Below are 24365 nucleotides of genomic sequence, written 5' to 3' on the forward strand. Positions count from 1 at the left end.
TTGGGATTCGAATAACTCAAACTCCTCTGGCTCCTTAATTACTTCTTCCTTAAAGTTTAGGACCTCCTTTACCGCTTCAATAAGGAAATCTAGACCTGTGACCTCTTCCTGAGAACCGGCATCCAGGGCAGTTTCAATCAACTCACCTTCCTCTGCATCAATAATAAGACGATCCTCCTCCTCTGACCCTTCTGGAACTATGGGAAGAGGTCTCTTAACTGTCTTACGCACATTTGTTACTGCTTGTGCGGGCGGCGTTACCCTGATCATAAATTCTGCCATAGTCTTTGAGAATCCCGCAGCCCATTCTGATTGCTGCTTGCGGGACTCCGCCATCTCCTGTTAGGGGGTGGCGGCAGTGCTGTGGGTGTGAGCAGCAGCCAGGCAAGGGCTGTGTTCAGTACCCTTCAGGAGCTAATGGTGTCCTGTCAGCGGAAGCAGAGCCATTAAACTGAGAAGTTGGTTCCTACTTCCCGCCCACATTTTCTAAACAGGTCTGGAGGAGGAGCATAGAGGGAGGAGCCAGTTCACACTGTTAAAAAGTCTTAAAGTACCGAAGGCTCCTGCGGAACCGTCTATACCCCATGGTACTAAAATGGACCCCAGCATCCTCTAGGACATGAGAGAAAAAAATAATGTGTCATTGCTACTGATACTAGGGTGTGCCAGACAGCAAGAGGGCTCAAATAAAGTATTATCCACCATCCAGAATTTTACAGGATTTGAAGCATTTTGCTTTTTCCTACTTACGTTTACTGGAACCAACAGGTGTGTCCTCAAACTATTGCTGCAGTCACACCAACATCCCTCCTCAGCGCACCAGGTTCCTTGTGACTGCTTGCTCAGAGTGTCTTTTTTCTCTGGAATGTGCAGCTTAATCTCAATCCGATGCGGCAAAACCTCTTCAGGAGTCTGCACAGATTCATTTGATATTCAACATTTGTATATCTTTGTGTTACTTAGATATTCATCATCACCCTCCCTTTTGCCAAGATAAAGTACAGTATCTGTCATAGGAGGGACTGGCAATCTTTTCCATCATGAGCAGACTACTTAAGGCTAAAAGGCAAGTTAGTGACAGCCTGGGATATACCTGCCCCCAGGGTGGTAACAAACAGCACCTGAGAAGACGCAAAGAAATTGTAACCCAGCGAGTTTCCTTAGGGCACGTCTTACTTTCTTTTTACTGCACTTCAAGTCTTTTCACAGGCTTTGGAAAGCATGGTACACCCTTATAGGTTCTGTGTTCCCCAGGTCTAGGTTAACCATGAAGGATGATTGATGATGCAGTTCTCAGGGTGCTCAGAACATTAAAATAAATCATGGGCAGGCTCAGAATTAAGGTATAATTAGATCTTACAGTGGTCAGAGTATAATTGGGGCCCTAGAAAACTTTAGATACAAGGAATACATGGGAAAATCAACTTCATTGTACTCAGGGCCTAATTCAGACCTGAACCCTAGGCTGCGTTTTTGTACAGCCTGCGATCAGGTCTGAACTGCGCATGCTCCACAATGCGCAGGCACGTCGGTCTGCAGCGACGGGATGGTGCGAGAAAAGCGATTGCACGGGCGATCGCAAGATGACTGACAGGAAGAGGCCATTTGTGGGTGGCAAATGCCCGTTTTTAAGGAGTGTTCAGAGAAACGCAGGAGGGACCTGGCATTTGAAGGGAGGGCTTCTGACGTCAGCGGCGACTACCCGATCGCAGGGATGCAAAAAACGCACGCTAGCGGTCAGGTCTGAATTAGGCCCTCAGATTCTTACCAGATATAATGCAGTGTCATCTAGGACTCAAGCTTACTGTTCCTTTGGAATGGCAGAATATGACCACAGGGGAACAAAAAAACCCACAACACAGTATTCGTCAGCTGTGCAGTTTAACCAATTTTATTTGTGAGTAAAATAACATTACGAGGAAAGAGTGAAATAAAATACATGACCTTTTGAAATGTGTATCAATACATTACCATACTAAAACAAAGACCTGGAATTAAAATCATTGGAAAAGAGAAAAAAAAAAAAAAGAAAGAAAGAAAGAAAAAATATTTGTCAGCCAAAATGAGTTGCACACTCTAGAACCAACCGGCAACTACTCAACACAAATATAATGGGCTTTTTTAGTAGTTAATAGGAGGACCTGCCATGTGAGTAATATGGGATAACTAATAATGTTCTAAGTAGAATATCAAAAAAATTACTAAAACGAAGGACATGTGAAGATGCCCCCTAGTAAGGATATACATTTGTCTTTTACTACAAAAACATCGCTTACAGTAGCGGGAGACAGAGACAAACAAAAACTGTTGCCAGTTCATAAAAATATTTCAAAGTGACAAAGAAAACCCTATATAAATAAAACAAGGTTTTATTAATATTTTGCATTCTCACAATCGCTGTAAAAAAAGTAATTTACTAAGCAGTGGTTCTGGTAATCATCTTTGTTTTATTAATGTCCAGTATCCTTCATGTTATATTCAACTGACCAGTATCATGCAGGAGGAAATGACGCCTGTTATGGGTTAGCCAGTAAGATGCTAATATTATTGTGTTTTGAGGGAAAATGTTTAATACCATTTTTTTTCCTCCCCAAATCAGGTAGCGTTACAATTTGACCTCAAATATACAGAGATGCCTTGATGTGTCTTTGGGGCTTATTCACACATTTGCGCAAATATGTGTAACGAAGATCTCTGAATTCTATTATTATGTGGAATTTATATCTGGTTACTGTTATCATTCAGGGTGCTGGGGGAAACAAATGCCTTTTTTTCTTGCTTAGAAATACCCCTCCCTTTCGAGCACCTGAATGATATCACTAAGCTAATTGAGCATCTACCAATATATATAGCGTTACAATAAGGTCCGTAATTCACTGTCAACCGACTGTAACCGCAATTGTTTTCCCACGTACAATGCTAGTATTAACTGATAATTTATACATAGCATAGGGGTTGCTTGCATACTAAAACAATCAGTGCATTCCTTGATTACACGGTCACAACATTAAATGATACCTGTAATACTATTTATTTAATTCACAGTTAATTTCAAGCAAAGTCTTTTGGGCAAAAGGTTAGAAATGACCAGAAGGAATTGTAGGATGCTGTCTAACATGGAAGACGCAAGGTTTGAGACTAGGGCAAGATCGGATATCGTTTTACCGTTAGGCTACCAAGGAAATTTCTCCTTCATTGCACAAGACATTCCAGGCTATTCAAAACCAGAAAATGGTAAAAAAAAAAAAAAAAAATTTTTTTATATATATATATATATATATATATATATATATATATATATATATATATATATATATAAAATTTAAAATGGCACCTAGAAAACAAGTTACACTGACTGTACTACAATCAATTTCTGAAGATGAAACAGTATATACCAATTTATTACAGTGTACCTGCGGCCAACACAAAAGTGAGAGTAGCCATCACAATGGTTAGCAATGCAGACATCAGGAGAGTGGGGAAATGTCACAATGGAGGTGCATTCACAATGAAGGTGCATTCAGATTTTGGTTGATGAGACCCCCTGCAGAAATCTTCCTACTCTAGCGGTCTTATTCCTACATGAATGAACATAGTCTATGCCTACCTGGTTTGTGCTGCAGTAAGGAGTGTGTACTGTAGCACTTGTTGGTTGTACTCTGCAGGAGGGTCTCTGAGGGGTGTCAGGGGGCGGTCAAGGATAGGCAGTGACAATAACCACTGTCCTGTAGGTGTACTCCGCAGGAGGGTCTCTGAGGGGTGTCAGGGCGGTCACAGGACAGGCAGTGACAATAACCACTGTCCTGTAGGTGTACTCCGCAGGAGGGTCTCTGAGGGGTGTCAGGGAGCGGTCAAGGATAGGCAGTGACAATAACCACTGTCCTGTAGGTGTACTCCGCAGGAGGGTCTCTGAGGGGTGTCAGGGCGGTCACAGGACAGGCAGTGACAATAACCACTGTCCTGTAGGTGTACTCCGCAGGAGGGTCTCTGAGGGGTGTCAGGACAGTCACAGGACAGGCAGTGACAATAACCACTGTCCTGTAGGTGTACTCCGCAGGAGGGTCTCTGAGGGGTGTCAGGACGGTCACAGGACAGGCAGTGACAATAACCACTGTCCTGTAGGTGTACTCCGCAGGAGGGTCTCTGAGGGGTGTCAGGGCGGTCACAGGACAGGCAGTGACAATAACCACTGTCCTGTAGGTGTACTCCGCAGGAGGGTCTCTGAGGGGTGACAGGGCGGTCACAGGACAGGCAGTGAGAATAACGGTCGAGTTTTTCAAGCAATTAATTCACATTCCAAACATACAGTGAAATTGTAATTCCAGTTGAAACAACAACGACACAGAAAATTAACCTAAAAGTCACAGCAAGGTGGACAGTGATGACTGACAGGAAAGTAGCAGTTGCCAAAAAGAAAGTAGATGGAATCCAGTTACACAGGACGTACAATGTTTTGTGAGGTGAATGCACCTTCTACTAAGTTCATGACCAGATCCTTGTAATAAGTAAAGGAATGAGAAGGCTACAGAGAGATGTATAGGAAAAGTGTGGCCTGGGCGTTCATTCCATGTCATTAAGGCAGCAGCAGTCCCTACTGATAAAAAAACAAACAAAACACAATTATGCTAGCAACGAGCCATTATTTGCTTAGGTTAAGGAGCTAGATCCGAGTGATCTCCATGAATGCACTCATTAATGTGCGCAGGCTAACTAGGAAAGGATAGCTGGTGAGGCAGCCAGATGGGGGCGACAGGGAGCCTGCGGGTGACACAAGATAAGCAGATCATGTAACTAAGGGAAAGCACTGGGTTCTGTGACATTGGTGTGCCATCCTCAGGGCAGTAACAGGGGGGGGGGCTTGCTATATACAAGAGCCGTGCTGAGGGAAGTGGCCTGCGTGGGCAATGTGGGGAGCACTAAGCAACCTGGCTGTACAAGCTAAAAATAGAGAGCAAGTGAGAATGGACATACTGTTTTCTGAACAGCTACAAGTCGCAGGTGAACGGTTCCTTTGTAGTTAGCTGCTGGACGCACAGGTTAGCACCTTACATTTCCTGGTTTAACCTTTCACAATCAAGCTACGACTAGCGGGTTCAGCTATTGTGTTTTCTTGCATTCCTTTATATAATGAAAAGACAAAACAATACGATTGTGTACATTCTAGTGGTTAATGAACTGACTTCTAGAAACATGACAGTGTTCCTGCAGGGTCTTTACGACTCGCTCTTCTTTTTGTTCTTCTTCAGGAAGGAAGGAGTGCGGAATTTCTTCTTCTTTTTGGAAGGGGATTTTCCAGGAGACTCGTCACTGCCAGCGTCTGCCTGTGCAGTATCCGGCTGCGCCGCCTCTGCATGCCCGCCATCCTCAGCTGCTGGTGTGGCCGGAGGAGACTCAATGTTCTGAGGTTCAAGTTCTTTGTTTTCTTCATGAGAGGTTTCTGCGTGGGCCTCTGGCACCTCGGCATCACCGGAAGCCTGCTCTTCTCCATTTGGTTTAGCAGAGGCTGGGAAGCAGAGGGCTTCGGATGGCTCATCTGGGGTAAGATCGGGAAGAGTCTGCTTGAAGGTTGCAGCATCACTGTCATCTTTGTAAGTCTGCTCCTGCTGGGATTCTGCAGAATGGCCAAAGAGTCGTTAATGTCCTGTGCATCATGGACTTGGAGTCAAAGGTGTCTGAATGCTACTACACACTTACACAACTATTTCCCATTACGTTCATGCTCTTTATACTAATAAATTATGCATGTAGAACGAATATAAAAAAATAAAAAATAAATTTATATATATTTTTTAGGCCATTAAAATGTAAGTGTGTAATACATTCATTGTATATTAGATTAAAGGGAAAACAAAAAAACCCAAGAACAAAGCAGAACCCAAAGTTGGTTAAAAAGCAGTTAACACTTTCCAAAAACCAGAACACAAAAATAAAAGATGCAGCTTGGAATTTTACTATGTAAATATTAGAAACTTGTTAGAAATGATACATGGTACATGGTGTTTGCTGCTTTCAGATCAGCCTCTTCCATATTATACGTATTTTACTTTTTGGTTTTATCTCTAAGTGGAAGTGTATGGAAGCACGGCAGGTTATTATATAAGAAACAGCTGCCAAATTCCAGTGGACTGAGCTAACAGACAATAGAAATATACATGTATTCCTGACAGGCTAGTGTACGTAACTACACACAAACAGTATGCACAGCACACACACAACAGTAACTGGGCTGTCGTCTATTAACGGCACAGCACTCCCTAGTCTCCAAGCTAGTCATGTTCTCCGAGGCCTCCAGAGGGTGTAATGTGATCTAATACACTTACTGAGTTATATACTGGATTATTCACATGATGCAGAAAATACGGTTTTGACCGTGAACACAGAATGGGTAATGCTCACCCTATTTCACTTTATTAAACTCCAGAGCTCTGCCAGGACACTTTCATGTATATTCTACATACTAAATCCAGGGGTTGTCAGGAGAGGAGGGGGCCTTGTGCAGGCCCTAACTCCTGTCTCATCAGCACATTAGTTGAGTAGACACTGGCAGTTTTCCAGTTATTTCTGCAAAAGAATTGCAGCGCTTACAGCTGGTGCAAAACACAGCTGCCAGGCTATTAACCAACCAGCCCCATTCTAGCCACATAACACCCATCCTCTACTCCCTTCACTGGCTGCCTGTACGATGGCGAATCATCTTCAAGATTGGCTTACTGAGTTTCAAAGCATTACATGACCAAGGCCCAAGGTACCTCAAACAGCTTCTGACCCCATACTGCCCCACTCGATTACTGCGATCTGTAGATGAAGGACTTTTAGCAGTACCTAGAATCTCCCGTAATTCATCTGGGGGTCGAGCTTTTAGTCATGCGGCTCCGACTCTATGGAACTTACTTCCCCGCACAGTGCGAGAGGCCCCAACTATAGAATCCTTCAAAAGTAGACTCAAGACTTTTCTGTTTACTCAAGCATTTCCATAATGTCCCTTTTAGTATCTTCATGCTTCTGTATTTTATGAAAATGTACTTCATTATTTTCTGTACTATATTATGCTATGTATCTGTTAAGCGCCTTGGGTCCTATTGGAGAAAGAGCGCCATATAAATAAAATTATTATTATTATTTCTGCGGCACTCAGCAAAGAGCCTAGTATAGTCTATGGGTGCAATGCCCCTGTGCACTGCCCATCCTGCACCCATGACAGACAGGCCCAAGCCTAAACCCCTCCGTTCTATACAAGGAGAGGCGGACACATAGTAAATCATAGCAGACTGATGGATACTGCGCTCTACTCCAGCAACTTACAGCGATGACACAAGACAAAAGGTTTGTGCTACGCACTGAGTTATACCAATATTAGGTGTTCTCTAATAAGTAAAAAGCAGCTAGCACTATAACGTGTTATACTTATTGCGAACATTACATGAGGCCATGAAAAAACACAATCCTTTATCTCAAACAACTAAGGCAAGTATTTCACATTATATATTAAATGTTGTGTATTACTGAGCACTAATAGGATTTTAAATACCTACCGGTAAATCCTTTTCTCGTAGTCCATAACGGATATTGGAGAAAGAATTAGTACGATGGGTACAGACGGGTCCAAAGGAGCCAGTGCACTTTAAATTTCTTCAACTGGGTGTGCTGGCTCCTCCCCTCTATGCCTCCTCCTACAGGTCAGTTATAGGTAAACAGTGCCCGAAGGAGAATGACATACTTGAGAGAAGGAACATAACAATAAAGGTGGTGAGAATTATACACCAGCACACCAAAACATAACCAGGCCAGCAACATCTGGCAACAGTAACCGCAACAGCTGAACAGGTAACACAGAACAGAGAACCTGCAGAAAGTCACCACACAGAGGTGGGCGCCCAATATCCCTTATGGACTAAGAGATAAGGATTTACCGGTAGGCATTTCAAATCCTATTTTCTCTAGCATCCATAAGGGATACTGGGGACAGAATTAGTACGATGGTGATGTCCCAAAGCTTCCAGAACGGGCGGGAATTTGCGGAGACTGCTGCAGCACCGCCTACCCAAACTGGGTATCCTCTATGGTCAGGTTATCAAATTTGTAAGAATTTTACAAAAAAGTGTTCTTCCCAGACCAGGTAGCAGCTCGGCATAATTGTAAGGCCGAGACTCCACGGGCAGCAACCCAGGAAGAGCCCACCGATCTTGACTTCAGAACAGGTAAGGCTGCCGACACATAGGCCTGTTGGATAGTAAGCCTAATCCAACGAGCAATGGACTACTTTGAATGCTCCTTACATGCTCCTTACTCCCACCCTCCACCCCTCGCTGCCCTCCACATATACTCTCCCTGCTCCCTACAGCAATCCCGGGGTTGAGCATTTTTCAATCCCGAATCCCGGGATTGAAAAAATGCCCTGGGATTGGCCTCCCTAGTGACAGCTGAATTATTCGGTGCATCTGGAGATGTGAACCGGACCACTTGTTCAGGATGTCCAATTGGAAAGGTCTGGCATGGAACCTGCCGAACTGTATCGCCTCGTATGAGACCACCATTTTTCCCAACAACTTTATGCAAAGATGAATGGAAACTCGAGCAGGACAGAGAACCATGCGAACCATCTCTTGAAGTGTTCTCACCTTGTCTTCTGGGAGAAACACTTTTTGAGCTACAATATACAGTATAATACCCAGAAACATGAGCCGTTGAGACTGTTCCAATTGAGACTTCTGTAGATTGAGGATCCACCCGTGGTGAGACAGAAGTTGGACAGTGCAATCTATATGAAGCAATAGAAGCTCCCTGGAACTTGTTTTTATGAGGAGATCGTGCAGGTAAGGGACAATGTTGACCTCCTGGACTCTGAGCTGGAATATAATTTCCGCCATCACCTTCGTGAACACCCTCGGAGCTGTAGACAGGCCGAAGGGCAACACCTGAAACTGGTAGTGATCGTTCAGTAGGGCGAATCGTAGATAAGCCTGATGAAGAGGCCAAATCGGGATATGCAGGTAGGCGTCCTTGATATCCAGGGACACAAGGAATTCCTGTTGTTTCAGGCCCGCGATCACGCTCTCAAAGATTCCATCTTGAATTTGAAAACCTTCAGGTAAGGATTCAAGGACTTCAGATTAAAAAATGGGTCTCAGAGACCCGTCTGGTTTTGGCACTACAGACAGACTGGAGTAGTAACCCTGTCCTTGTTGTAGCAGGGGTACTGGAACAATGACTTGGGACTGGACCAACTTGTCGATGGCCAGTAGTAGCGTAACAAGCATATTTTCCAAAGCTGTCAAGTCTGATTTGAAAAATCGTTGGGGAGGAGCACCGTCGAACTCCAACTTGTAACCCTGAAAGATAAGGTCCCTTACCCAGGCATCTTGGCAGGAACCGTCCCAGATGTGGCTGTAGGGACGTAATCTAGCTCCCACCGCGAGATCCCCTCGGGGTGGGTGGGCACAGTCATGCTGAAGTCTTAGCGGAAGCTGAACTGGTGCTCTGGTCCTGAGAGCCGGCAATGACTGGTTTCTTATGCTTACCTCTGGAGCCTCTAGCTGCATTGGAGGCACCCCGGGCCCTAGATCGAAATCTGGAGGACCGAAAGGACTGAGTCGACGGTCCCGGGTAGGTACGACTAGTAGGCGGAGCCCCTGAAGGGAGAAACATGGATTTCCCAGCAGTAGCTTTGGAGGTCCATGCGTCCAATTCACCTCCGAAGAGCCATTCACCTGTGAAGGGAAGAGATTCCACATTACATTTGGAGTCTGCGTCTGCAATCCACTGACGCAACCATATGGCTCTGCGTGCAGACACAGCCATAGCAGTGGTCCTAGCATTAATATTGCCAATCTCTTTAAGGAAGTCACAGAGGACTCTTGCAGTGTCCTGAATGTGTTCTAGGAAAGTTACAGTAGTAACCAAGGTCATATCCCCTGAAAGGCCCTCCTGAATCTGAGTAGCCCATGTATGAATGGCATGCGTCATCCAGCAACCAGCAATGACCGGCCTTTGAGCTACACCTGCAGCAGTGTAGACAGATTTTAGAGTGGTCTCTATTTTTCTATCCCCCGGGTCCCTTACCATAAAAGAGCTCGGTGCAGGGAGCACCGCCTTTTTAGAAAGGCGAGAGACAGACGTCTACTGCTGGAGATTCTTCCCAGGATTTCCTGCCTTCAGGGGCAAATGGGAAGGTATTTAAAAACCTTTTGGACACCTGATATTTTTTATCTGGATTTTTCCAGTCGACCCGAATATAAGCCGAGGCACCTAATTTTACCACAAAAACCTGGGAAAACTTATTGACTCGAGTATAAGCCTAGGGTGGGAAATGCAGCTCTAGCCGTACACAGCCCTCATAGTGCCAGATATGCCCCACAGTGCCAGATATGCCCTCATGCTGCCAGATATGCCCCACAGTGCCAGATATGCCCTCATGCTGCCAGATATGCCCCACAGTGCCACGTGTTCCAGATTTGCCCTCATGCTGCCAGATATGCCCCACAGTGCCAGATGTGCCCTCATGCTGCCAGATGTGCCCTCATGCTGCCAGATGTGCCCCACATAAGGCAGCGCCCACCCACTTAGGCTGCATAAACGGTAATCACAGAGAGCGGCAGGAGGGGAAGGAACAAAAGGCAGCGCCCGCCGTCTCTGTGGGAGCCCCAGCGATGACATCCACGCAGACTCACTCTCTCCGACTCATTGACAGCATCCACGTAACTGCAGCTGACTCACTGCTGCCTGAGCAATCCCACAAACCTGTCATGTTCCATCCCGAACACCCCAATCTCCGCCGCCCCCCAGTCATGTAGATTTCCCATGGAACGCCCTTTCTGCCCTGTAACCCAGCTCATTCAAAAGCTTATCTACTTACCCTCCGTCGCTCCCGCGCTGTCTTCTGAAGGAGGGACACAGGAGAGCAGAGCGCTGTGCCCTCCGTGTCCCTCCTAAATACTGACTCGAGTATAAGCCGAAGGGGCTTTTTCAGCACAAAAAAAAAGTGCTGAAAAAGTCGACTTATACTCGAGTATATACGGTAATTTAAATAAATCATCCAATTCTTTAGAATCAGGGAAGGTGACAGTCAGTTTGTCTTGTGGGAGGAAAAATGACTGCTGATTAGTAGCATCCTCCAGGGGGAGCTTTAACACATCCAGAGTCTGTCTAACGAAAAATTCCTCAGAGGGATGATATTTGTGCACCAAATAGCGGCTCTCCCCCTCTACACCCTGTACCAGTGATCCAGCGTGGGACCGTTATGGAGGCGCTGTGTGAGGCTGCTACTGCTTATGCAGAGGAAGGCGCCAAAATGCTGCTGAGCCCGCTCTGATGTACCTCCGCCCCCCGCTACGGCGCCGGAGCTACTGTGTATTTTTTATACTGGCCAGGTCTCCTAAATGTTAATAACCTCACATAAATGCTTGGTACCATGTAATAAGCCAGTCTCACGCAGGGGTCAAAGCGGGTCCCCCCCATGAGTGCCCCTTACGCCTCACCCACGCTTTTGCCGCACAGTGAACCGGGGGACACCCCCTAGCAGGGTCCCTGATGTGTACTCACCACCGATGATCACCTTCAGGCAGCGTTTGGGGTGTGCGTCATGCTGTGGCTGCAACAGCCAAGGCGCCATGCCCCTCAGGACGGTGGTCCTGCAGCGGGGAAGCGGCTCTGCACCTCAAGAGGCCGGTGAGGTGCAGGTATGCTGTTGCCCAAACAGTATACCAAAGAAATAAAAGTTTAAAAGAAACTGAAGAAAAACTCTGGAGCTTGCAGAGTGTGCATCCTCTCCTGACGGCACTTTTTTCTAAACTGACCTGTAGGAGGAGGCATAGAGGGGAGGAGCCAGCACACCCAGTTGAAGAAATTCAAAGTGCACTGGCTCCTTTGGACCAGTCTATACCCCATCGTACTAATTCTGTTCCCAATATCCCTTATAGATGCTAGAAAAAATATACTAATTAAATAGCTCAAGGGCTTATACGAGAGATGACAGAGCTACTTCTGGAACTAAACTAGCAGTCTGACTGACAGGCTTGTAGACTTGCTATGCAGAGTACAGTGTGGATTGGGGGATATACAGGGGTGGGGCCACGGCAACTCAGTCTACACTTTCTAACCGGTATCAGACCAAGGGGTATATGCAATTGCGGTCGAATTCACGAAATTGTCGAATTTCGGGACTTTTTCGCCCCCAAAAAATAAAAAATAAAAATCGACAATGCAATTCAGTACTTTCCGTCAAAAAAACGGACTTTCCAAATTCGACTTTTCTGCAATGATACAAGTGCTGCAATTCGACAAAAGTATATTCAATTGAAGTTTGGAAATTCGACAACAGTGCTTTTAGACAGTAAATTCGTCATTTTCAATCCGCCACACTTTGGTGGGTGAAACTAATAAAAAAAAATTAAAACAAGTTTTTTTTGTGTTTTTTTTTCTTGGTAATAGCATATCTATTTATATTAGAAGGGATTAGATTAGGTACTTGGTTTGTCTTTTTTGGAGGCACAAGTATTTTTTATATATTTTTTAAAAATAATATTTTTTTATTTTTTTTTAGATGGAATGGTAAAATCCCAGAAAAAAAATGGCGTGGGGTCCCCCCTCCAAAGCATAACCAGCCTCGGGCTCTTCGGTCCTGGTTCTAAAAATCCGGGGGGAAAAAATGGACAGGGGATCCCCCGTATTTTTAAAACCAGCACCGGGCTCTGCGCTTGGTGCTGGTGCAAAAAATACGGGGGACAAAAAGAGTAGGGGTCCCCCGTATTTTATACACCAGCATCGGGCTCCACTAGCTGGACAGATAATGCCACAGCCGGGGGTCACTTTTATACAGTGCCCTGCTGCCGTGGCATTAAATATCCAACTAGTCACCCCTGGCCGGGGTACCCTGGGGGAGTGGGGACCCCTTCAATCAAGGGGTCCCCCCCCCCAGCCACCCAAGGGCCAGGGGTGAAGCCCGAGGCTGTCCCCCCATCCAAGGGCTGCGGATGGTGGGCTGATAGCCTTGAGAAAATGACATGAATATTGTTTTTCCCAGTAGTACTACAAGTCCCAGCAAGCCTCCCCCGCAAGCTGGTACTTGGAGAACCACAAGTACCAGCATGCGGGAGAAAAACGGGCCCGCTGGTACCTGTAGTACTACTGGGGAAAAAATACCCAAATAAAAACAGGAGACACACACCTTGATAGTAAAACTTTATTGCACACCTGCCGACACACACATACTTACCTATGTTGACACGAAGCAGTCGGTCCTCTTCTCCAAGTAGAATCCACGGGTACCTGAAAATAAAAGATTATACTCACCTGATCCAGGGTCCAGAGATAAATCCTCGTACTTGTCAAAACAACAAAACGAACACCCGACCAGCGGACTGAAAGGGGTCCCATGTTGACACATGAGACCCCTTTCCACGAATGCAGACACCCCCGTGACAGCTGTCACAGAAGTGCCTCTTCAGCCAATCAGCGAGTGCAACGTCCTTGCACTCTGCCGATTGGCTCTGTGCGCGTCTGAGCTCAGACAGCGCATCGCAAAGCCTCTCCATTATATTCAATGGTGGGAACTTTGCGGTTAGTGGTGGGGTCACCCGCGGTCAGCGGCTGACCGCGGGTAACCCCGCCGCTGACGGCAAAGTTCCCACCATTGAAAGTAATGGAGGAAGCTGTGCGATGCGCTGTCTGAGCTCAGACGCGCACAGCCAATCAGGTGAGCGCTACGACGTGGCACTTCCTGATTGGCTGAAGGGACCTCAGTGACAGCAGTCACGTGGGGTCCCGGCATTCGGGGAAAGGGGTCTCATGTGTCAACATGGGACCCCTTTCAGTCCGGTGTTCGTGTTTTTTTTTTGCCAAGTACGAGGATTTTAACTCTGGACGTGGATTTATCTCTGGACACTGGATCAGGTGAGTTTTTTTTTTTTCACAGGTACCCCGGATCGTCGGAGTCGAGACGTGGCAGTCGGCGTGTCAACATAGATAAGTATGTGTGTGTCGGCAGTGTGTAATAAAGTTGTACTTGTCACGGTGTGTGTCTCCTGTTTTTATTTGGGTATTTTTTTTCCAGCGGGCCTGTTTTTCTCCCACATGCTGGTACTTGTGGTTCTCCAAGTACCAGTTTGCGGGGGAGGCTTGCTGGGACTTGTAGTATTACTGGAAAAAACAATATTCTTTCAATTTTGACAAGGCTATCAGCCCCCCATCCGCAGCCCTTGGATGGGGGGGGGGACAGCCTCGGGCTTCACCCCTGGCCCTTGGGTGGCTGGGGGGGGGGACCCCTTGATTGAAGGGGTCCCCACTCCCCCAGGGTACCCCGGCCAGGGGTGACTAGTTGGATATTTAATGCCACGGCCACAAGGCACTGTATAAAAGTGACCCCCGGCTGTGGCATTATCTGTCCAGCTAGTGGAGCCCGATGCTGGTGTAAAAAAATACGGGGGACCCCTACTCTTTTTGTCCCCCGTTTTTTTTTGCACCAGACGCAGAGCCCGGTGCTGGTTTTAAAAATACGGGGGATCCCCTGTCCAATTTCCCCCCCGGATTTTTAGAACCAGGACCAGCTCGAAGAGCCCGAGGCTGGTTATGCTTTGGAGGGGGGACCCCACGCCATTTTTTTTCGGGTTTTTCCCTTTTTTTTTTAAAATCTCGGCAAAATCCGTCAAATCGGCCATTTCTCGCCCGCGGGACTGTTGAATCCGTTTTTCATTGAATATGGTGAATTTCGGCAACCACTAGCCGAAATTGGACGGTCGAATTGTGTCGAATTTAAAAACGTCGATAATTTGCCGCGATTCGCCGCTAATTGCATATACCCAGATGGGAGAGGTTTCAGCAGTCTAATGTTACACTCTGACCGGTATGCGGTTAATATACCGCCCGGTGGTTACAATACCGACAGGGGCACTAACCTGCCGCCGGAATACCTCAGAGGTAGGCGATTCTCCCTCTGTGGGTGTCCATGACACCCATAGAGGGAGAATAGAACCTGTGGTGAGCGAAGCAAAGCCACCGTGCCCACAACGTGGCAAGTGCAGCGAGCCTGAAAGGGGCCTCAATGCACTTGCTCCACTGCCAGCATTCTGGCACCTGGGATGCAGATGTCGGTATAGAGACACTCGGCACCCCGCATGCCAGGATCCCATACCGATCCCCTCTGACCAGGTTAGGGTAAAACAGTGTATTTTATTTTCATGGTTCAAACTTGACAGTGTCAATGTTGTGATTCAGTGGCCTGACTGCAATAGATGCCGTCTATCCAAAGCACTTAGTGGACGGTCTAAAGTGAAGCCCACACATCTTACTCCATGTGTATTATCATTTGCATACCGTTACTAGTTATGTGCAGTGCATCTGTCCTCTCACCAACGTCCACTTTCCTTTAAATTGTACTACAGTAGTTGGCTATTCAGTAATTTGACAACAAGCTAGTCACAGGAGAAATGGGCGTGACTGTAGTAATCGAAGTAGTGGAATTATTCCCAAAAATAAAGCTGGATCTAAAACACACCCCAAACCCTATGAACAAATCCAGATTATACAGTTCTATGTAGAACACACAAGCTCCACTGTCCACCATTTATATCACAAGATGGTCAAATCTATTACAGGTTGAGTATCCCATATCCAAATATTCCGAAATACAGACTTTTTTGAGTGAGAGTGAGATAGTGAAACCTTTGTTTTTTGATGGCTCAATGTACACAAACTTTGTTTAATACAAAGTTATTAAAAATATTGTATTAAATGACCTCCAGGCTGTGTGTATAAGGTGTATATGAAACATAAATGATTTGTGTGAATGTAGACACACTTTGTTTAATGCACAAAGTTATAAAAATATTGGCTAAAATGACCTTCAGGCTGTGTGTATAAGGTGTATATGTAACATAAATGCCTTCTGTGCTTAGATTTAGGTCCCATCACCATGATATCTCATTATGGTATGCAATTATTCCAAAATACGGAAAAATCCCATATCCAAAATTCCTCTGGTCCCAAGCATTTTGGATAAGGGAGACTCAACCTGTATAAGAAGAAAAAAAAAATAGCTGTTTTTATAGAATAAGAAGTGAATCCAATAAATCTAGTTATAAACCCTTAGTATGTTTCTATAATAAAAAAAAAACAAAAAAACAAAAAAACCCACACAGAATGATAAAACGTGTTGCGCTCCAGCTGCATGCCTGGCTTAGCATGCGTTCTTCAAGCTAGTGGCCATTCCCAATGTTATTATATTCACTACACTAGGTGTTTATATAGTCCCCATACTTGCAACTTTCCAGCCAATCAGGGGCCGGGCTCTACTCAGCAGAAGGTGAACCATGTACAGGTTCCTGCCGGAACACGGATCTCTAAGATCTGAACACTGGCCTTACTTGCAGGTTGTTAATAAAACGTAAAAACAAAAATGCGATAGAATGAAGCAAAGCACACAAGGATCTGTTGGAGAAATAAAGCGGAAAGGAAGTAGAATTGAGAGAATGAGATGATACTTACTATGGTAACAGGTACTCTTTAGCATATCCATCTCCTGTTTGGCAGCCACAAGAAAAAAGCACAAGTAGAAAAAAAAAAAAGTCTAATGCATTCATCGAAGCGGTTTTAAAGTCAAATGCTGGCAACAATCTAGAGATGATACAGGCAGGTAGGTGCACAGGTGAATGGAGGGTCAGACATATGGGCTCAATATGAAGGAGGGAGAAGACACAACAATGGTAACTGCACAGGAAGATGTGCCAGACAGAAGAGCCCTCTGCGGTGCTATCTCGTGTCTTACTACTCACTAGCCGACACCCCTGCTGCCACTTTTTCCTCTCTGGCTCTTAGTGACCAGACAGTCTTTTGTACCCACAGCTTATATTCTGTATGTTTAAAACAGTTCATATTTGATATGTATGCAGCTCCATGCAGTCCCCAAGGGTAGCGAAGGTCAGAAATGCACTCTGCATCTTATTAGATATGACAGCATTCTGTTTTTTATCAACACCATGCAAAAACCCAACATGCAAGTTGCTTTACAGATTCCTAATGAAGCCCACAGCTACGTATGGAGGAGAGCTGGCTGTAATTGTGCATACAAGACTTCTAGGGGACAATCCCATTTATGGGGCTGCATGTAATGCAGAGCGAGACAACCCGAGCTCTGAGACTTTGGCTGAACTCGTACGTTTTTTTTTGTTTTGTTTTTTAAAGCCGCAAACCGGGTTGGTTTTGCCATGTGAATGAATGATTGCCACTCAAATAAAAACATACAGGTTCGGCCGGAGTCACGGAGCAGCAGTCGTCTTGCACTGCATTACATCCAGCCCATAGTGTTGCACTGTCTGGCCACACACATTACTGTCAAAGAGGGAACAAATCTTCACAAGGCTTTGTGGTGGGTGAGAGAATTAGTGAAGACCGTGACCACGAAATGCCTAGGCCGGGCCATTGTGGAAATTACTCTCCCCCACCCCCTCATTAGGCTATAGGTCTGTCTGCTTGCTCTCCTCCATACAGAAAGTGCATAAACATCTCAATACCCCATTATATAACTAGACACGGACTAAACAGTTTATAGACCAATAGAAAGCCTGGATAAAAAGTTCTCAGCTGGTGTTATACACAGTTTGTGATCATCATACGACAAAGTACTTTTTCCGGCACTACTACAGATGTGTCCTCATACATTACAGCTGTAGTCGTACCAAAGAGCCACGCACAGTGTGCCAGGCCCCCTGAGACTCTGCTAGCATCAAGCGTTTTCTTGACGAAAATGCATCTTAGTCGCAAGGCACACCAGAAAACTGTGCTGATCAATATGATCTGCAACACTTGAACACCTGTGTGCAATTGAGTCTCTGAATCTGCACACAAAATGCTACTACGCAGTGGATTTTTTCTAAACCAAGTTTTGTGCTTTGTAGACCCACTCAGCTGCACACAGATATACAAGTGCCATAATTAGCACTGTCTCTTGGTGCGTCCTAGTTGCATCGTGTTGTGACCAAGATGCATTTTTGGCAGAAGATGCCCAATGCTAGTACAGGACCTGGCGGCTCACTCCAGCCAGGCATCTCATGAAGCATGGTGTGTTGAGGCTCGATGTAGGAGGACACATCTGTAAAAACTGCTTTGCCAAGTTTATAATGGGATCCACAGTTTGTGGTACATAAACAATTCTGCCACAAAAGGTGTCTCAGCTATGAGAATAAACTAGGTGCAGGAAAACCACAATTCCCATTAGAAGACTAGGGTGTCACTAGGGGCTTATACACAAATACCACTTACACACCAATATTACAAGGTCTGGATGGTTCATGGGTACAAGTTGTATCAATTATTCATTCAGTATTTTTATTCCTAAAACTGCTGCAAGTAAACTTATTAATTCTTCTCATTGTAATCAATGTATAGCACTGACCACAGCACAGGGACGTGCCAATGGCGCAGGGCACACAGCTCATGAGTATGCCTGTAACACATGGCTGACGTATGTCAAAATTTTAACATAAATCCATAGGTCGAGACTTTAAAATTTAGCGCACTACGGGGGTTATTCAGAGATGAACGCAGATCTTGCTTCCCGCAGCAAGATCTGTTTCCATTTACTCACATGCTGGGGGCCACCCAGCTTGTGTGTGGCGCCATCCTGTGATGAGTCCACAATTTAATTGCGGATGAATCGATGAGAGGATGATCCCTGGCTGCGCTGGCAGGCAGTCCGAAGCCATTTTTTTCTCTCAGAACGTCTAACGTCGCGCATCCGCCGCCCCCAAAATGGTCCAGACACACCTGCGTTGTCCGGACCGCACCTGCAAAACGCTGCAACGACAATGCCATCCCCATCCCGACGGCAGCCTTGGTGAAGGGTTGCGCACGTGCACTATGGCAGGTGCGCAGACCCCCTGGATGCAACAACTACGTAAGAACGCGTGGCTGCATCCAGGTCTGAATAGACCCCCTACGCGCATTATCCAATTATTTCACAGAAATGAAAAAAAATCTAAAAGCAGAATAATTATTATGAGCAGTAAAATACCCTGGTGTAAAGTATCAATATTTTTAAGGATTATAAATCCATCAGATTTACTTCCCCTCTAACAGTTTGACATTTTTTTTTAGAATCCTTGAATCTAGAACTCTTCTGATCTAGTCTGGGATAACCGATTTCACAGGCTGAACACAACTGTCGCTACAGAATATTACCATCTATAAATGCTCGGCGACTCATCTCATTATACAAGACCCAGACATACCTTCCAGTTTGATGGGTGTGCTGGGAGGTGTGCGGGTTAAGGAATGGTCTGGAGGAGAGTCCTTCTGTTCTGCAGGCTCTTCTGCATGTTCTGAAGGGGTGAGAAAAGTGATCACATGGTGTATAGTAAAAACAAGTTGTGTGTCTGAGATTAGTGCAGGATACTTGGTCTTCTGTTGATTTATTATTACAATGGAGAAAAATGCACAGTAATGCAAGATGCTCAACAGTAGCCACTTTCCAAACTCAAAAATCTCCAAAATAATGTTGAATAATACATATACCAACAGGTCAAGATATCTTTTGCATGAAATTAAGACTCAAGCGTCTCAGATGGATAATAAAATAAATAAATAAAGAAAATAATGGCATTTTTAATGCAAAACAAATTTAAGCAGGAGAATTTTGTATCTTGAAAAGTAGAACCCCCCCCCCCATCCCAAATAAAACGGTTACATATAATAATTAACCATCACCTGGATTTATTGACATGTGCAAGATAATCAACACAAATTGAAATTGCAGCCTTGTGACAGCAAACAATCTGTTGGACACAGCGGGTCACAATGATGGCATTTATTGGAACGTTTTTCAATACTTTATAACACAGGATAGAAAGTAAAAATCAGTGTTTATCCTCACTAGTGTATCCACGTCAATAATTTCAAGATAGAGCGGGACACATTCAGTGAAGATTACCATCTGCACCACCACCAGATTTCCCACACCAGATTCCCAGGAGTGATCAACAAGAAAGGTGGGGTGGACACCACTGGCCACTCTGTAGATACCTGAATTACTAGGCAAGAGATCCGAGTTGGTATTAGGTGCTCGGATGACAGCAGTGGGAAACACTCTGTGAGGAACCTTCGGTTTATTTGGCTTTCCCATAAACTTATCCACTCTTTCAACCTCCAACACTGGAACAGACACCGCTATGGCCGGTAACTTGTTTACCAATAGGTCACTTTCCAGGCAAACCATGGTATTTTCATCCAACACCTCCGCTGGGAGGAGAGCCTGAACACAGCCGGATTGATCTTGCTCTCTGGCCGAGGTTGCAGGAATATCCGTAGAAGAAATCTGACCCTCTATGAAGCGGGAAACTTTATTAGAATCTTCATTCATGGTCTATACCACCACATCAAGTTCTCGGCTTGGTGGCCTCTGAGCTTGGTTAGATGATGTTGCTATGTTACAATGGTCTTGGCTCAAGTTATACAGAAAATCAGGGAGATGCAATTTCCTATTACATTATACAAATCAAAAGTATGGACTACCCGGTGGGATTGCCGAATTCACAAGTGCCTATTAGTCAAATCTATGAACAGCAAATCACAGTACTGGCTATGCTGAAAACTCGCAGATATCCCTTAACTTTAGATTGGTGAAAGGTGGCAAAATCTGGCCAAAGATAGGATATCTGGAATTGCTTTCCGATCATCTAATGTGGTCAGATGATCACACGTGGTGGAGGTCAGTGACCAGAGACCGACTACGAGGAGTCTCATATATTATGTGTGTTGGCCAAGTCCCAGTGTGGACTTCAGCTGATGAAATCAGAGCCAACCCAATAAATAGCCGACCAGGCGGGTTTTAATTTGGCAAAGAGAATTTTTGGCTCACACGATGAATGATGTCAGGCTAAGCGGACTACAGAAATGACCTTCAGAATGACAATCAGCTGGCGTTCCTTGGGAGAAGTCATTAGACCCATCTCTAAGTTCACTTAAATGCCTTTTTTTTTTTTCTTTCTTCACATTGAGTTGCTGTAGAGGAAGCATGAAAGTGAACCCAGACATAGGTATAAATTACGTCTCACGTGGCACATCAGATAATGGGAACTCTGAAGGTCATTTTATCAAACAAGAAAAGCTTCACACAGTGAACAAAGTCACAATGTGACAATAGTTTATACCAAAATCTGGCAATTACAGAGATAATATAATAAGAATTTACTTACCGATAATTCTATTTCTCATAGTCCGTAGTGGATGCTGGGGACTCCGAAAGGACCATGGGGGAATAGCGGCTCCGCAGGAGACTGGGCACAAAGTAAAAGCTTTAGGACTAGCTGGTGTGCACTGGCTCCTCCCCTTATGACCCTCCTCCAAGCCTCAGTTAGGATACTGTGCCCGGACGAGCGTACACAATAAGGAAGGATTTTGAATCCCGGGTAAGACTCATACCAGCCACACCAATCACACCGTACAACTTGTGATCTGAACCCAGTTAACAGCATGATAACAGAAGGAGCCTCTGAAAAGATGGCTCACAACAACAATAACCCGATTTTTGTAACAATAACTATGTACAAGTAATGCAGACAATCCGCACTTGGGATGGGCGCCCAGCATCCACTACGGACTATGAGAAATAGAATTATCGGTAAGTAAATTCTTATTTTCTCTAACGTCCTAGTGGATGCTGGGGACTCCGAAAGGACCATGGGGATTATACCAAAGCTCCCAAACGGGCGGGAGAGTGCGGATGACTCTGCAGCACCGAATGAGAGAACTCCAGGTCCTCCTCAGCCAGGGTATCAAATTTGTAGAATTTAGCAAACGTGTTTGCCCCTGACCAAGTAGCTGCTCGGCAAAGTTGTAAAGCCGAGACCCCTCAGGCAGCCGCCCAAGATGAGCCCACTTTCCGTGTGGAATGGGCTTTTATAGATTTTGGCTGTGGCAGGCCTGCCACAGAATGTGCAAGCTGAATTGTACTACAAATCCAACGAGCAATCGTCTGCTTAGAAGCAGGAGCACCCAGCTTGTTGGGTGCATAGAGGATAAACAGCGAGTCAGATTTTCTGACTCCAGCCGTCCTGGAAACATATATTTTCAGGGCCCTGACTACGTCCAGCAACTTGGAATCCTCCAAGTCCCTAGTAGCCGCAGGCACCACGATAGGTTGGTTTAAGTGAAATGCTGAAACCACCTTAGGGAGAAATTGAGGACGAGTCCTCAATTCTGCCCTGTCCGTATGAAAAATTAGGTAAGGGCTTTTATAGGATAAAGCCGCCAATTCTGATACACGCCTGGCTGAAGCCAGGGCTAACAGCATTACCACTTTCCAAGTGAGATACTTCAAGTCCACAGTGGTGAGTGGTTCAAACCAATGTGATTTTAGGAATCCCAACACTACATTGAGATCCCAAGGTGCCACTGGAGGCACAAAAGGAGGCTGTATATGCAGTACTCCCTTGACAAACGTCTGAACTTCAGGTACAGAAGCTAGTTCTTTTTGGAAGAATATCGACAGGGCCGAAATTTGAACCTTAATGGACCCTAATTTGAGGCCCATAGACAGTCCTGTTTGCAGGAAATGCAGGAATCGACCCAGTTGAAATTCCTCCGTAGGGGCCTTCCTGGCCTCGCACCACGCAACATATTTATGCCAAATACGGTGATAATGTTGTACGGTTACATCCTTCCAGGCTTTGATCAGGGTAGGGATGACTTCATCCGGAATGCCTTTTTCCTTCAGGATCCGGCGTTCAACCGCCATGCCGTCAAACGCAGCCGCGGTAAGTCTTGGAACAGACATGGTCCCTGCTGGAGCAGGTCCTGTCTTAGAGGTAGAGGCCACGGGTCTTCCGTGAGCATCTCTTGAATTTCCGGGTACCAAGTCCTTCTTGGCCAATCCGGAGCCACGAGTATAGTCTTTACTCCTCTCCTTCTTATGATTCTCAGTACTTTTGGTATGAGAGGAAGAGGAGGGAACACATACACTGACCGGTACACCCACGGTGTTACCAGAGCGTCCACAGCTATTGCCTGAGGGTCCCTTGACCTGGAACAATATCTGTCCAGTTTTTTGTTGAGGCGAGACGCCATCATGTCCACCTTTGGTTTTTCCCAACGGTTTACAATCATGTGGAAGACTTCCGGGTGAAGTCCCCACTCCCCCGGGTGAAGATCGTGTCTGCTGAGGAAGTCTGCTTCCCAGTTGTCCACTCCCGGAATGAACACTGCTGACAGTGCTATCACATGATTTTCCGCCCAGCGAAGAATCCTTGCCACTTCCGTCATTGCCCTCCTGCTTCTTGTGCCGCCCTGTCTGTTTACGTGGGCGACTGCCGTGATGTTGTCCGACTGGATTAATACTGGCTGACCCTGAAGCAGAGGCCTTGCCTGACTTAGGGCATTGTAAATGGCCCTTAGTTCCAGGATATTTATGTGAAGTGACGTTTCCATGCTTGACCACAAGCCCTGGAAATTTTTTCCCTGTGTGACTGCTCCCCAGCCTCTCAGGCTGGCATCCGTGGTCACCAGGACCCAATCCTGAATGCCGAATCTGCGGCCCTCTAGGAGATGAGCACTCTGTAACCACCACAGGAGAGACACCCTTGTCCTTGGAGACAGGGTTATCCGCTGATGCATTTGAAGATGCGATCCGGACCATTTGTCTAGCAGATCCAACTGAAAAGTTCTTGCGTGGAATCTGCCGAATGGAATCGCTTCGTAAGAAGCCACCATCTTTCCCAGGACCCTTGTGCACTGATGCACTGACACCTGGCCTGGTCTTAGGAGTTTCCTGACTAGGGGGTACATTTACTAAGATTCGTATTTTCCAAATTCATGTCCAAGTTCAATCACGAATGACATCGACAGTGTAAAATTGCAACTTTTTGAATTGATTACGATGGATTTACTAAGCTGTCGTATTCGGGTTTTTCTTTTCTTCCGATGTCGATGTCATTCGTGGTTTTTTACCTATTTTTACGGCAGTGATTAGCAAAACACTGCCGACTTTTTTTACAATCAATCTCGGCCGGATCTGTGCTGGGGTTTTTTTTTTTTTTTTTTTAATTAAAAACTGTAAAATAATAAAAAAAAAATGCGTGGGGTCCCCCCTCCTAAGCATAACCAGCCTCGGGCTCTTTGAGCCGATCCTGGTTGCAAAAATATGGTGAAAAAAATGACAGGGGGTTCCCCCATATTTAAGCAACCAGCATCGGGCTCTGCGCCTGGTCCTGGTCCCAAAAATACGGGGGACAAAAAGAGTAGGGGTCCCCCGTATTTTTAAAACCAGCACCGGGCTCCACTAGCTGGACAGATAATGCCACAGCCGGGGGTCACTTTTATATAGTGCCCTGCGGCCGTGGCATCAAAAATCCAACTAGTCACCCCTGGCCGGGGTACCCTGGGGG

General features: G+C 45.7%; 1 protein-coding gene across 14 annotated transcripts in view; it reads right to left on the minus strand.

The window, feature by feature from the left end:
* Positions 1-1868: 1868 nt before the first annotated feature.
* Positions 1869-24365, minus strand: part of ADD1 (adducin 1) — a 245904-nt gene continuing 223407 nt past the window's right edge. For 8 of the 14 annotated variants that reach the window (XM_063924439.1, XM_063924431.1, XM_063924447.1 and 5 more), the window contains 3 exons: positions 20008-20307; positions 19218-19307; positions 1869-5611 (listed from right to left, as the gene is read on the minus strand). In XM_063924439.1, the coding sequence (XP_063780509.1) occupies positions 5214-5611; positions 19218-19307; positions 20008-20307 (788 nt within the window). In that variant the 3' untranslated portion in view covers positions 1869-5213. Of the gene's footprint in view, positions 5612-16476; positions 16511-19217; positions 19308-20007; positions 20308-24365 lie in introns of all 14 variants that reach the window. The other 6 variants (XM_063924503.1, XM_063924493.1, XM_063924518.1 and 3 more) reach the window with 2 other exon arrangements.

Source organism: Pseudophryne corroboree, chromosome 1 (genome assembly GCF_028390025.1).
Source record: "Pseudophryne corroboree isolate aPseCor3 chromosome 1, aPseCor3.hap2, whole genome shotgun sequence".
In the NCBI taxonomy this organism is placed as follows: Eukaryota; Metazoa; Chordata; class Amphibia; order Anura; family Myobatrachidae; genus Pseudophryne; species Pseudophryne corroboree.